At 42.4% G+C, this 14,201-nt stretch overlaps 1 protein-coding gene across 2 annotated transcripts; it reads left to right on the top strand.

Annotated features, from left to right (window-relative positions):
* Positions 1-3,168: 3,168 nt before the first annotated feature.
* Positions 3,169-13,340, top strand: hnrnpa3 (heterogeneous nuclear ribonucleoprotein A3). Of its 2 annotated transcripts, XM_067987614.1 has the most exons (11): positions 3,169-3,276; positions 5,915-6,037; positions 7,620-7,766; positions 7,842-8,052; positions 9,508-9,600; positions 9,727-9,846; positions 10,315-10,392; positions 11,557-11,718; positions 11,798-11,914; positions 12,798-12,887; positions 12,975-13,340. In XM_067987614.1, the coding sequence occupies exons 1-10, from the start codon at positions 3,271-3,273 to the stop codon at positions 12,869-12,871; spliced, it is 1,131 nt and encodes a 376-aa protein (XP_067843715.1). In that variant the 5' UTR covers positions 3,169-3,270; the 3' UTR covers positions 12,872-12,887; positions 12,975-13,340. The 2 variants fall into 2 exon arrangements, with proteins under 2 accessions (XP_067843715.1, XP_067843716.1); XM_067987615.1 differs by lacking the exon at positions 11,557-11,718.
* The last annotated feature ends 861 nt before the right edge of the window (positions 13,341-14,201 follow it).

A 14,201-nucleotide genomic window follows, 5' to 3' on the forward strand; every position in this document is an offset into this window, starting at 1 on the left:
TTCTACAAGTATGTAAAAAGAAAAAAATTAGTGAAGACAAATGTAGGTCCCTTGCAGTCAGAAATGGAAGAATTTATAATGGGGAACAGGGAAATGGCAGAGCAATTAAACAAATACTTTGGTTCTGTCTTCACGGAAGAGGACACAAATAACTTCCCAGAGATACTAGGGAACCAAGGGACTAGTGAGAAGGAGGAATTAAAGGAAATTAGTATTAGTAAAAAAAATAGTGCTGGAGAAATTAATGGGATTGAAAGCCGATAAATCCCCAGGACCTGATAATCTGCATCCCAGAGTACTGAAAGAGGTAGCCATGGAAATAGTGGATGCATTAGTTGTCATCTTCCAAAATTCGATAGATTATGGAACAGTTCCTGCAGATAGGAGGGTGGCAAATGTAACCCCACTATTTAAAAAAGGAGGGAGAGAGAAAACAGGAAACTACAGACCAGTTAGCCTAACATCAGTAGTAGGGAAAATGCTAGAGTCTATTATAAAGGATGTGATAACAGGACACTTAGAAAATATCAACGACATTAGACAAAGTCAACATGGATTTAGGAAAGGGAAATCATGTTTGACAAACCTACTGGAGTTTTTTGAGGATGTAACTGGTAGAATAGATAAGGGAGAACCAGTGGATGTGGTTTATTTGGATTTTCAGAAGGCCTTTGTTAAAATCCCACATAAGAGATTAGTGTGCAAAATTAAAGCACATGGGATTGGGGGTAATATACTGGCATGGATTGAAAATTAGTTAACAGACAGGAAACAGAGAGTTTTTTCGGGGTGGCAGGCAGTGACTAGTGGGGTACTGCAGGGATCAGTGCTTGGGCCCCAGCTATTCACAATATATATCAATGATTTGGATGAGGGAACCAAATGTAATATTTCCAAGTTTGCTGATGACACAAAACTAGGTGGAATCGTGACTGTGACTATGGTGCATTATCCCAGAATTCAATAAATTGACCACACCATGACCCTCCAATGCCTCTCCAGCTACTATGCAGTTCTGTGAGACTGTCCTTGCATGGTTCCACTCCTGCCTATCCAAACACAGCCAATGCATCTCCAGCAAAGGCTTCTCCATCCCCCACAACGTCAACTCAGATGTTCCCCAAAGATCTATCCTTAACCCCTCCTCTTCCTTATCTACATCCTCCTGTTTAAATCCCTTCATGGTCTTGCTCCTCCCTATCTCTGTAACCTTCTGCAGCTCTACAACCCCACCCACGCCTCCGAATGCTCAGCTCCTCTGATTCTAGCTTCTTGTACATCTGCTCCTTTACGCCCCACTATTGGCAGCAGTGTCTTGAGCTGCAAAGATCCCATGCTCTGTCCTTTGGTGATATCATCAGCAGGGATGAGGTCAACTTCACATTTATCCAGATAATACCCAGCTCTACCTCGGCACCACTTCTTTTAATCCATCGACTGTCTCTGTACTGTCAGACTGCTTGTCCAACATTAACTCCTGGATAAGTTACAACTTCTTCTAGCTCAATATGGGGAAGTCAGGAGCCATTACCTTTTGAACCTCCCAAAAATCAAACCCCCTTGCCACTGATTCCATTCCTTTCCTGACCATTCAGGCTGAACCTAACCATTCACAATCTTGGCATTCTGTTTGATCATGTGCTGAGCTTCAAATCCCACATCCTATCCATCACCAAAACTACTTACTTCCATATTTGCAACATTATCTACCTCCACTCCTTCTCAGGCCCTCCACAAACAACAATTTGCATTTATATAGTGCCTTTAATGTAGAAAAATGTCCCAAAGTGCTTAACAGAGACCTAATCAAAAAATGGATGCTGAGCCAAAGAAGTAGATACTAGAAAGGGTGCTCAAAAAGCTTAAAGAGGTGGGTTTTAAGAAGGGAGGAGAGGAAGGTGAAGGGGTTTAGCAATTCCAGAGCATGGGATTTTTGCAGCTCAAGGCACTGCTGCCAATAGTGGGGCGTAAAGGAGCAGATGTACAAGAAGCTAGAATCAGAAGAGCTGAGCATTCGGAGGCGTGGGTGGGGTTGTAGAGCTGCAGAAGGTTACAGAGATAGGGAGGAGCAAGACCTTGAACTATTTTAAACAGGAGGATGTGAATTTTAAATATGAGGCATTAGGGGACTGAGAGCCAATGTAAGTCAGTAAGCACAGGGGTTATGGGCAAGTGGGACATAGTGCAGGATAGGATATGGGCAACAAAGTTTTGGAAGAGCTGAATTTTATGGAGGGTAGAGGATGGAATAGGACTGCATTGGAATAATCCTGTCTGGAGGTGACAAAGGCATGGATGAGGGTTTCAGTGGCAGATGGGCTGAGGTGGGGCGATGTTACAATGGTGGAAGTAGGAAGTCTTTATGATGGAAAGGATATGAGGTTGGAAGGTCAATTTGAGGTATAATAAAACACTGTGTTATACATGTCTTTGTCATTCCCAGATTTAATTACTCTTAATGTTTTCTTGTTGGCCTCCCACCTTCTATAAACTCTTATTTGTACAAAACTCTGCCCCATGTATCCAGTCACACACTAAGTACCACTCGCCCATCGCTCCTGACCTACCCTGGCTCATCTTCCAATGCGTTTAGTTCAAAGTCCATGTCATCTATAAATTGCACCACCCAATTGCCACAATCTCCTCCATCCCTATGTCCCACCAAACACTCTTTTCCTCAGACCTTCTGTTCATGCCTCCTTTCTTCATCCCACCATTGGTTACAGTGCCTTTGGCAGTCTCGGTCTTTCTGGGATTCTCTCTGTAAATCTCACCGCCTCTCTATCTCCACCTTGTTGTGAAGCACCTGGGATATTTCTGTACATTAAAGGTGGAATATAAATGCAAGCTGCTGTTGACCCTGTGGGCAAGGGAATAGGACTAAAAAGATAGATCCTTCAGACAGCAGGTAGGTGACATGGGCCAAATGACCTCCTTCTGTGTTGTCAAATTCTATGCCAGATCCAGGTGTTTAACGGTATTTCGCTCACTGTTTTCATTTACCTTCTCTCCCTTCTCCACATTTAAGTCCTGCAAGGATGACCTCGAGCGTTGCGGAGCGAGGGCGGGGCCACGCCGATGACGCTCTGCGCGGGGGAGGGGGAGGGGCCAGTGAGTGACGCCGCCTCCCCCCCCCCGTGCAGAGGGCGGGGCTAGTGTGAGTGACGCTCGTGGGGGCGGGGTTTGTGTGGCGCAGAATCTGCCCGTCTGCGATAAGAGTCCGCGTTCGTTTCGCGCGCGCTCTTGTTCCGCAAACGTTCGACAAGCATAATGGAGGTAAGAAGCGAGCCCCCCCCCTCCCGCACACACAGCCCCTTCCCTGTCCCCTTATCACCCACTCGGACCGTTCCGTTTTATCATTTATTTACTTGGTTGGGCTTCGCTTCGCCCTGTTGAAGGTGCTGAGGCGAGCGAGCTGTCACCGGGGAGCCCCGGGCCTTGTACGCGGCCTGTGCCCCTGGATTCAGCTTTCCGCACCCCCCCCTCCCCTCCCCTCCAATGAGTCCCCTGACTGGGCCTGGGCCTTCTGTGCAAACTGCCACAACATGGAGTCTTGGCCGACTTTAAGATGGCGGCCGGCTGGATTCCCGGCCTAGCTGGTTAATTATTAATTCGCGTTTTCTGTTTGCCGAAAGCGGTGGTCAGAGTGTCAGGCCGGGTTGAGGGAGCCGAGCCCGACCAAGAGTGAAGTCGGGGTCTATGTTGAACGCCCGTTCCTGTCCCTGTCCGCACTATTATTGGCGGCTGGCGTAGTGCCCGCGCTGAGTGGAACCGGTTCTACTCGTTTTTTTGTACCCCAGCGGGCTGCCGCAGAATTGCTGGCCTCCTTTACCTTTCCGATTTTAAGGATAAACTTGGAAATGCAAACGGCGGAAGAGTGCAGCTCCGATGTGATGCATTCAGTCGCTTTAGCTGTTATCGCTCCATAGGTGGTATGCGCATCGATCTTATGTCGCACGGGTCATGTACCTGTGCTTTTAGCGCGATACTTGGTAGGACCACTTTTGAGTCTTTCATTCATCATCGTGTACAGTATACCTGCCGGAAACAACTGCTATTCTATGGCTCCCACCGTTGTCCAGAGTGTAGTGCATCCTGGCTCTGATGATCCTTGGCTTCCTAGTAAAAGTGTTGCGTTATCAGCAGCAGATGTTGGTCACCTTGTTCCATTGTTACCTACATCTGTGTACACTACATTTTGTTGATCATGCAGGGGTGCAAAGCAGTGGGGTAACAAGTTGTCTAGGATCTGGGTCTAACCAGTGTGATGAAATTTTTCCTAAGTTTTAAGGGTTGATTTTGAGATCAGTTTTTTGAAAGCACTTCTGAGTCCATGATCCTTCTCCGATTTTGCAGTCTCAAGTTGTATAGTGTGCCAAAAGGTAAAGAATAACCCTGTATGCAAGGCTTGTTCCTGAGGTTGGGGTTACAGTGAGGAGGATAGCGATAGACTTCAAGAGTATATAGACGCTCTGGTGGCATAGGCGGACACGTGGCAGATGAAGTTTAACGCGGAAAAATGTACGATGATGCATTGCGGTAGGAAAAATTAGGAGAGGCAATATATACTAGAGGGCACAATTCTAAAAGGGGTGGAGGAACAGAGGGATCTGGGGGTGCATGTGCATAAATCATTGAAGGTGGCAGAGCAGGTTGAGAAAGCGGTTAAAAAAGCATCCGCGGTCCTGGGCTTTATAAATAGAGGCATAGAGTACAAAAGCAAGGAAATTATGATGAACCTTTATAAAACACTGGTTCGGCCACAACTGGAGTATTGTGTCCAGTTCTGGGCACCGCACTTTAGGAAGGATGTGAAGGCCTTAGAGAGGGTGCAGAGGAGATTTACTAGAATGATTCCAGGGATGAGGGACTTCAATTACATGGATAGACTGGAGAAACTGGGATTGTTCTCCTTGGAACAGAAGGTTCCAGAGAGGAGATTTGATTGAGGGGTTCAAAATCATGAAGGGTCTAGACACAGTGGATAGAGAGAAACTGTCCCAATTGGCGGAAGGGTCAAAAACCAGAGGGCATAGATTTAAAGTGATTGGCAAAAGAACCAATGATGATATGAGGAGAAACCTTTTTACACAGTGAGTGGTTAGGATCTTGAATGCACTGCCTGAGGGAGTGGTTGAGGCAGATTCAATCATGGCCTTCAAAAGGGAACTGGATAAGTACTTGAAATGAAAAAATGTGCAGGACTACGGAGATAGGACGGAGGAGTGGGACTAGCTGGACTGCTCATGCATAGAGTCTGTGCGAACTCGAATGGCCTCCTTCCGTGCTGTAACCTATGATGCTATGCATTTGATTTGTGCAGTACTTGATGCTGACACTCGCTGTCAAAAGTCTCCAATACTAGCATACTCATTGAACACAATTTTATCCAAGAGCAAAAGGATAAAATAGCACCAGTGTTACAGCTCTACATGATTACTCTTCACTACTAACTGTTCTGTTTTTATGCAATATGTGGGCTGAACTTGGTACTTTATATAATTGAAATATGTGAGACAGCCAGAAGAATTTTCCCACGCGGGTGTAGAAGTTTAAAAATCAAAAAAAATTACACTTGATGCAAGCTTGGCAACTCTCTTGACATGATTGTTCATAGTATTCTGTTAGCAATACAGAAGTAGTTCAGTAGGCCAAAGATTAGTAAAACAGTTTTAGATTCTAGTCCCATTTTTTTCCTCTTGCACTTGGGTTTATTACAACCCCTCATCAGCAAAACTAAGAAATTTCATTTCATATGTCTTTAAAAATCTTGTCCTGCTGAAAATCAATTTGTATACACAGAAATCTAAGGACCAGCAAACGGTTGAGATTCTGGTTGTCCCCTCCATTCACTGGAGGTCCTGATCAGTAGTTCATTGTTTACTTTTACATACTATAAATTTTTGTTTCACAGGGTCAAGAACCTAAAGAACCAGAGCAGTTGCGCAAGCTGTTCATTGGTGGATTGAGTTTTGAAACTAATGAAGAGAGTTTAAAGGAGCACTTTGAGCAATGGGGACAGTTAACAGATTGTGTGGTAAGATTTATTACTTGACTGTGTTTTTAGCTTGAGGCTTTCTGCATCCTACAAGATTGCTGTTTAAGAATTTTTTTAATTCCCTGAATGTGTCAAGTTTTTACACTTGGAATCCATCTGTTGTCAATGAAAAGCCACAAAACTGTTCTCGCTTCTGAAAACCATGTACCAACTTTTTTTTTTAGTTGTTCTTGCGATGTGAGTGACCTGGGAAAGGCTGCATTTATGATACATACCTAGCTGTTTTGAGGCAGTGTTGGGCTTTTTTGAACTGCTGCAGTGCTTATGATGGTGCTCCTACAATAGTGTTAGATAGGGAATTCCAAGATTCTGATAGAATGACGATATATGGCCAGGCCAGGATGGTGTGTGGCTTGGACCTTAGCAGTGATTGTTGCTCGTGATAGAAATCACAGGAGAGGGTGATTCTGCCAAAGTAAAGTTGGTGAATTGCTGCACTGAATCTAGAAGATCATACATACTGCAGCCACCGTGCGCTGGTGGCCTAGGGGAGCGCATATTGAGTTCAATAGCTGGGGTACTAATCAAACAGACTGCTCTATCTTGGATGGTATCTAGCACCTTGAGTGTTGTGGCTGGGTTGTAAGGCAAGTGGAGAGTATGCCACCACACTCCTCACTTTAGCCTTGTTGATCGTGGAGAGGCTTTCAAGGTCAGGAGGTAAGGCACTCGCAGCAGAGTACCCAACCGCTCTCCTGTAGTCATTTAGCCATGATGTCGATATGGTTGGTCCAGTTTAACTTTTCGTCAATGGCGACCCCCCAGGATATTGATGAGGGAGAACGGTGATGGTGCCTTTTCAAGGTCAAGAGGAGGTGCCAGGTAATGACCATCTCAAACAAGAGACAGTGCAGCCACTCCACTTGCCAGCGCAAGTCTGAATGTTGTCCAGGTCCCATTGTAGGCTAGCATGGGCTGTTTCATTCACAGAGAAATTGTGAATGGAGCTGAACTATCAGCAAACAGTCCACCCCTAACCTTATGATAGAGGGTAGGTCATCAGTGAAGACGGTTAGGGAAAGGGCATGTCCCTGAAAGCTGCTGCAGTGGTGTCCGAGGGACTGATGACAGGCCTCTGACAATCACAAACATCATCTTTTTGTATTGGGTATGACTCCAGCTATTGGAGGGTTTTCCCATTCACCCCCATTGACCAGTTTTGCCACAGCTCGTTGGTGTCATACCTGGTGGAATGCTACTTTGATGTTAAGGACATCTACTGTCACATCTCCTCTGGCATTCTGGTTATTTGTGAGTAGATGTTGGTTGATTGTATTAATAACTCCTTCTACCACTTCACCGATGATTGGGAGGATGCCGAAATGGCAGTTATTAGCTGGGTTAGATTTGTCCTGTATTTTGTGTATAGGACATGCATGCAATATTCCATATTTGCATTATATAGAGTCAAATTAAAATGGTTGTCAATTAACTTCAACATACTTGGTCTTTTCACATAGCAAATACTGACCTGTAAATGCTTTTAAGCTTAAACACTTGGTTTAATATAAACGAAAGTATAAACACCTTGTTCTAAATTGTTTTACCTTTCTGCTTTTAGGTGATGAGAGAACCACAGACAAAACGTTCAAGAGGATTTGGGTTTGTGACTTATTCTACTGTGTTAGAAGTGGATGCTGCCATGTCTGCTCGGCCACATAAAGTTGATGGTCGTGTTGTAGAACCAAAAAGAGCAGTATCAAGAGAGGCAAGTTATAATTTATGCAACTGTATACAGTGCTTAAAAATGGAGAACAGATCTAACTTGTAGCTTATTTTGCAGGATTCTACAAAACCCGGTGCCCATTTAACAGTGAAGAAAATATTTGTTGGCGGCATCAAAGAAGATACTGAGGAGTATCACCTGAGAGATTATTTTGAGAAATATGGCAAGATTGAAAATATTGAAGTTATGACAGATCGTGGAAGTGGGAAAAAACGAGGATTTGCCTTTGTCACATTTGATGATCATGACTCTGTTGACAAAATTGTTGGTATGTGGTTTTTATTTAAAGGGGCTTAGCCTGAATGTATGTTTGATGGTGGGGGGTCGGTATGTCTTATGGGCAGCTAATACATTTAGCACAGTATAGAAGAGTAAATGGATGTATTAAAGCAAATTATAAATGGGTATATATAGAAATCTAGGTGTGCTGAACACAATCAAAGTTGAAAAAAGGAGAGAAACAAAGTAAATCATGAAGTAGTGATTCGTGTCTCCCAAACTTGTGCCCTTGAACTGTCTCGAACAGTCAGATGGGCCTCGGGTATGCCCAAAAGATAGCATATTTGGCAATGCCTCACTCCATGTACTGCACTTGATAAACATAGCCAAAACGCATAGATAGTGGCCCCAAAAATGCTTGGGTTGTGATCCCAACTATGCCCTGTCTGCTCATGTTTGTGGGGGGTCAGTGGGAGGGCACTTCATATGCATGGGGCAGGAGGATGCAAGTATCACTTTGCCATCTGAGGGTGGGGCCATTGCCTGACCAGACCCCAGCACTGCTACAATCAGCCCCCAAGTAAGCAGGCTGATCCAGGAATTTGTCTCTTTTGAACAACATGCAACACAGCACTTTATACCTGTTTGGGGTACAAGCTGCTTGTTGCCTGGACCCATATTTTTTGGGGGGCCAGTATGCTTCGCTTCAACTCACAAGGTGTACCAACCACCGCCACTATGCTGGGCCCCTTCTGTGGAGCAGAAGTGGTAATTCCTGGCTGAGGGAGCTCAAGCTCCTGCCCCTGCCCTGTCCTGATTCAGGACAGAAAGGTTTCTTGCAGGCCAATACGCAAAGATCTCTGATGTTATCCACTCTCTGCTATTTATTTGGGGATGTCACTGGAGTTAGGGCGGGAGACCAACTGACCCACCGAGGGATTTCAGCCCCAGTATCCCTGAGGCATAAACAGAAACTATTCTGTTGCATTTTATGCTGAATTTGTTTGTGATTCAATTGATGCTGCCAAAGAAATTAAAATGTACTTGTAATGGAAAAGGCTGGCATAGTGCATCTTGAAGATAAAGGTTTGTTTTCTGTAAAATGTACTCACTGCCTATTTAATGTGCTGGGTGGCAGCTTTTCTACAAATGAGAATTGCAAGAAGTAGTCTTTTCTATGGCTGTGTTGCATGCAATAACTTGGGAATGATGTCCACTCCAGTGAAAGAAAATAAACATTTGGGACTTCTCTTGAATTATTGGTAAATCTGATCAATATTAATGTGTGCACTGGAACATTCCTTTTCCTGGGGAGCTGTATAAATACAAGTTTTAATCATGTATCCCTCAAAACAACTTGCCTTGGAAAACTATTTTACTGCTGAACTGATTTAAGCATAGTAATGTAGTGTTTCCTTGTGCCAGGTAGCGTTACTTTAAAACTTGTTTTGAGTATTGTGGCATTTAGGAAGAGAACTAACTTAACTGATCTTTTTGTTTATAGTTCAAAAATATCACACTGTGAATGGACACAACTGCGAAGTGAGAAAAGCACTTTCACGACAGGAGATGCAGGGGCTGGGCTCTGGTCAGAGAGGTAAGCGTCTTGGGACACTTAATGTTTTACTACATTAAAGGCTCTATATAAATGCAGGAAGGGAGGAAGAGAAAATGGGGAATGAATATTCAATTAACTATTTACATTATCTGTCTTCTTTCTAAGGACGTGGTAGTTCTGGAGGTGGCAGTAGCCCTGGCAATTTCATGGGCCGTGGCGGTGGAAATTTTGGAAGCGGAAATGGAGGAGGCAACTTTATCCGAGGAGGAAATTTCAGTGGCAGAGGTAAAATTAACTTTGTACTGGTGTGCCAGTCAAATTGAGCTTAGACTTGCCAAAATCCTAATTCAGAATTAATATGGTAAACTTGACACTATCTCTAATACTATTCAAAAAGCTTGACACAATTACATTTTAAGTATATACAATACAATAAAACTGAATAAACATGATCCCATGATGTTGGGATTATCAGAATTGGTGTTTCTTGACAATGCATTGGGGATCCCTTTATCTGTTGTGGATCGTTTGGCTCTCTTCAGATATTGATCTCCATGCAGTTCTGTACTCTACATGTCTAGCTTCCATGTGTATATATCTATTAACCCCCTATCATAATTTTGACTTGTGTTGACTGTCCTCTTGTGTGATTTGGGTGATGGTGACAGGATGGAGATTATAAAACTAGCTAGTGAATGTACTGTGTTCAGCTTTTTTTTTTCTCGTTTTTTTCCCCCCCCACCCACACAATAGGAATGGGAAATTTTGGAGGTGGCAGGGATGACTATGGAGGCAGCGGTGGTGGCAGTGGATATAATGGATTTGGTGATGGTAAGTCATGGTTTGAAATGTCAGTTTTTTTGACACTGCATTAATCTGACTGTAAGCAAATATCTGAACCTCACAATTGTCAACTTTCTCCTGCTGTGAGCTTGGCTTTTGACTTCTCAACTTGGTTTATAATGGCAAATGGAAACCAAATATCCTCTATCCGTGTGTCTGTTAACTACAACAGAGTTAAATCCTGTCAAATTGAATTTGCATTTTAAAGAACAACTTGAATTACTTTTCAACCCTGGTTGAGATCAGAATATTAAGGTGCCCCCTATAAAAGAAGTAATACTGACTGTCTTCTATAACATCTGTTACTCCCAGCCTTGTGCTAATTGTTCTTGCATTGCAGTTTATTGCTAGTGGTCTTGCTTCTCACTAACTAGCTTAGTGTGAAAACAGTAGTTTAGGCTAGTAAGAAAAATAATTCCAGTGAGAAGAAACTGCTAAACTGTATTGGCAAAAGTTGTGAGACTGATAGTGAAACCTGGACCAGAAAAACATTGGAATTTCTATATAAAATTAGAACAAGTAATTCAAATAAAGATTATCTGAATTTTACTAAATTATAGGATAAGAGTATGATGTGGAGATGCCGGTGATGGACTGGGGTGGGTACACAGTTATCAAGATTGTTCTGGTCACATCCAAGGTTGAAAACAGCATTTGAGTTTTTGTGACTTTAAATTTAAAAACTCTTATGTTCCAGCCGTGCTAATCTGGTTGAAGGACCTGAAGAAAAGGTATATTTTGTACAGAATAAAACTATAATATATGACAAGCTTTACATTGACTTAAAATTCTTCACAGGGTCTCAAATTAGCTTCCACCACCCCCACCAAAATTTCCTAGAAGTCAAAAATTATAGATTCAAAACCAGTGGTTCTAAGTATTGGTGTACTAACTCCTAGTATGATGCAGAACAACTAAGATCCTAATTTTGATTGGGATGGCACTGAGCACAGAATGGGTATGGGGAAATTGGAGCACATGTAATGGCAACCACTTCTGTGATTCATTTACTGTTTGGAACAGGTTGTTAGCCATGACCAGGGAAGGATTCATCAGACCAACCCTTAGGTGGAAGGATGGTGCAGAAGGGCTGGGTAAAGGAGAACATCAGTTCTTAGGTTTTTAATATAAATACCTACTAATGTTCTTCAGGTGGCAATTTTGGAGGTGGCCAAGGTTACTGTGGTAGAGGAGGAGGAGGAGGATATGGCGGTGGTGGCCCGGGTTATGGCAACCAAGGTGGTGGTGGTGGTGGAGGAGGATATGGTGGTGGTGGCTACGACAGCTACAATGAAGGTGGAAACTTTGGTGGAGGTAAGATTTTGACTGATACACAGATTGAAGGAAAAGATGTACACAAAAAGTGAATTAACCTATAATCTTTGACTTTTAGGAAATTTTAGTAGTGGAGGTGGGAACTACAATGACTTTGGAAACTATCCTAACCAATCGTCAAATTACGGACCCATGAAGAATAGTAATTATGGGCGGAACTCCGGTCCCTATGGTGGTGAGTACAAGTACTGTATATAGAAAAGGAGCTCCTTTTGAAACATTTGTATTTATTACTTTTGAGGCTGCAATTGCATTGTTTCCCATTGTTTACTCAGCTTTTCTTATTTAGGATACTAAATGGGGAATTTTTTAAGCACACATGGCATAGGAAAGCATAGCACTATTCAAAACTAAAGGGAATGAACATCTAGTTTATGTAATTTTTAGCCTTTGTGGCATTGTAAGTGGTATGCACTAGAATGTCAGCTGTGGCTCAGTTGGTAGCACTCTCGCCTCTGAGTCAGGGTGGGTTTTCAAGTCCCACTCCAGAGACCTGAAAAAATCTGGGCTGACACTCCAGTGCAGTACTGATGGAGTGCTGCATCATTGGAGATGCCGTCTTTCGGATGAGACGTTAAACCGTCTCCCCCCTCAGGTGGACGTAAAAGATCCCACGGCACTATTTTGAAGTAGAGCAGGGGAGTTATCCCTGGTGTCGTGGCCAATATTTATCCCTCAACCAACATCACTAAAATAGATTATCAGGTCATTATCAAATTGTTTTTTGTGGAAGCTTGCTGTGTGCTTTTCCTACATTACAATAGTGACTACACTTCAAAAATACTTCATTAGCTGTAAAGAGCTTTGGGACATCCTGAGGTCATGAAAAGCACTATATAAACTGTCTTTTAGAGTGGGAAAGGGAGTTGAGAGAACCCCTTCTGCTTAACTCACTGGGGAAAATTCAGTTGAACATGGTCTGTTCCAGACTTGCCCTGCTCTTGAAAAACCTGGATGTGTGTGTTTTGGATTGGAAAGCACTGTTCCCAAAATAAAATGTCTTAATATCACACATGTAGGTACATTTGTCATTACTCACCCTACGGTTTGTTTTTTAGGTGGTTATGCATCTGGTGGTGGTGGTGGTGGTGGAAGTAGTGGAGGAAGTGGTGGCTATGGTAGAAGATACTGAACAAATTTACTGAAAGGTGAGCTTTAACGCCAATTCCATGAAAATGTAGTATCTATAATTCACAGTACAATAAATAACAATCTTATCCTGTATCATTCAACAGGCAACAGTTCTTAGCAGGAGAGGATGAGCCAGGAGTTGTCAGGAAAGCTGCAGGTTACTTTGAGACAGAATATCGACCAAGTTCATTGTAAAGGCTGCCCACAGGAAGAGCGATGGTCCAGTAGTCAGAAAAGTTACTGCAGCGTTAACATGAGATCATTTCTTGTTCAGGACTGTTTCCTATAGAGAGATTGCAAAAAGTGCAGTTGTTTGTTGCAATGTAGTTGCTGTTAGATGTACATTCCTGAGGTTTTTTTAAAACTATGTTCTAGTAATGTCTTTATTTTCCTCATTACCATAGCTGTTGAGCCATGTAATTTGTGGTAGTAGAATTGGGAATAAAAAGGATGAGAACTTTTTAACTAAATGATCTGTGTAGTCAGTTTTTCTCAATTGTTAATCCAGAAAGGTACTCTACTGGGAATTTTATTTAATTTTTAGACTTCTCAACACTGCTGGAGCTTACTGGAAATCCAAAAGTTAAATTGACATGTTAGGTCCACCAAACTGCAGTTCTAAGGAAGAAATAACCTATTAAGTTGATAGACATGACATAGAATAGATATTAAAATTTCAAATTATTTTGAGGCACTCCTGATCAGTTATTGAATGTCTGAGCACAGTGTGGTGTTGGTGTGATTTTAAAGTAGGCTAGTAAATGCTCTTCAATTTGAAATAGTTTTCATTCAATAATGGGAAAACTGCTGCACTACAGAATGTATGCAAAATATTTCTGAATCGGGAGACAATAGTTGTCTGGTTCTGTTGTAGATTTTCTCCCCCTATTCTTTAGAGACTAACTGAACCTGAATTTGAACTATGGGTGGAATGAAAGACCACAAGTCATTTATGTGTAGATTTTAACCAGAAACAACATGCATATGATGGGGTTTTGAGGCGTGCAAAGTTACTTCTCGGAAATGTGGATAGGAGCGCCTCCTTTATTATAAACTACCATAAATGTAAAATTTACGTGGTTTTGTTTAATAATGATGTAGGAAATGGTTGAATTAGCATGGGACGTACTGTCACCAGAAATTACTTTTTTGCTCTTATAGCAAACTTGAGTGAGCTGCATTACATGTCAAGAATCTTTTATTCTAGCTTAATTGAGTTTCATATAGTACAAGTTAACAAATGAGTATTTCCTACAAAATTGTTTTGCATCTTTTTGTGATGTATAAATGGTTAAAAGTATTTCCACATTTTGTTACAGGAAGTATCTTAA

The sequence above is a fragment of the Heptranchias perlo genome, chromosome 7 (genome assembly GCF_035084215.1).
Source record: "Heptranchias perlo isolate sHepPer1 chromosome 7, sHepPer1.hap1, whole genome shotgun sequence".
Lineage (NCBI taxonomy): Eukaryota > Metazoa > Chordata > Chondrichthyes > Hexanchiformes > Hexanchidae > Heptranchias > Heptranchias perlo.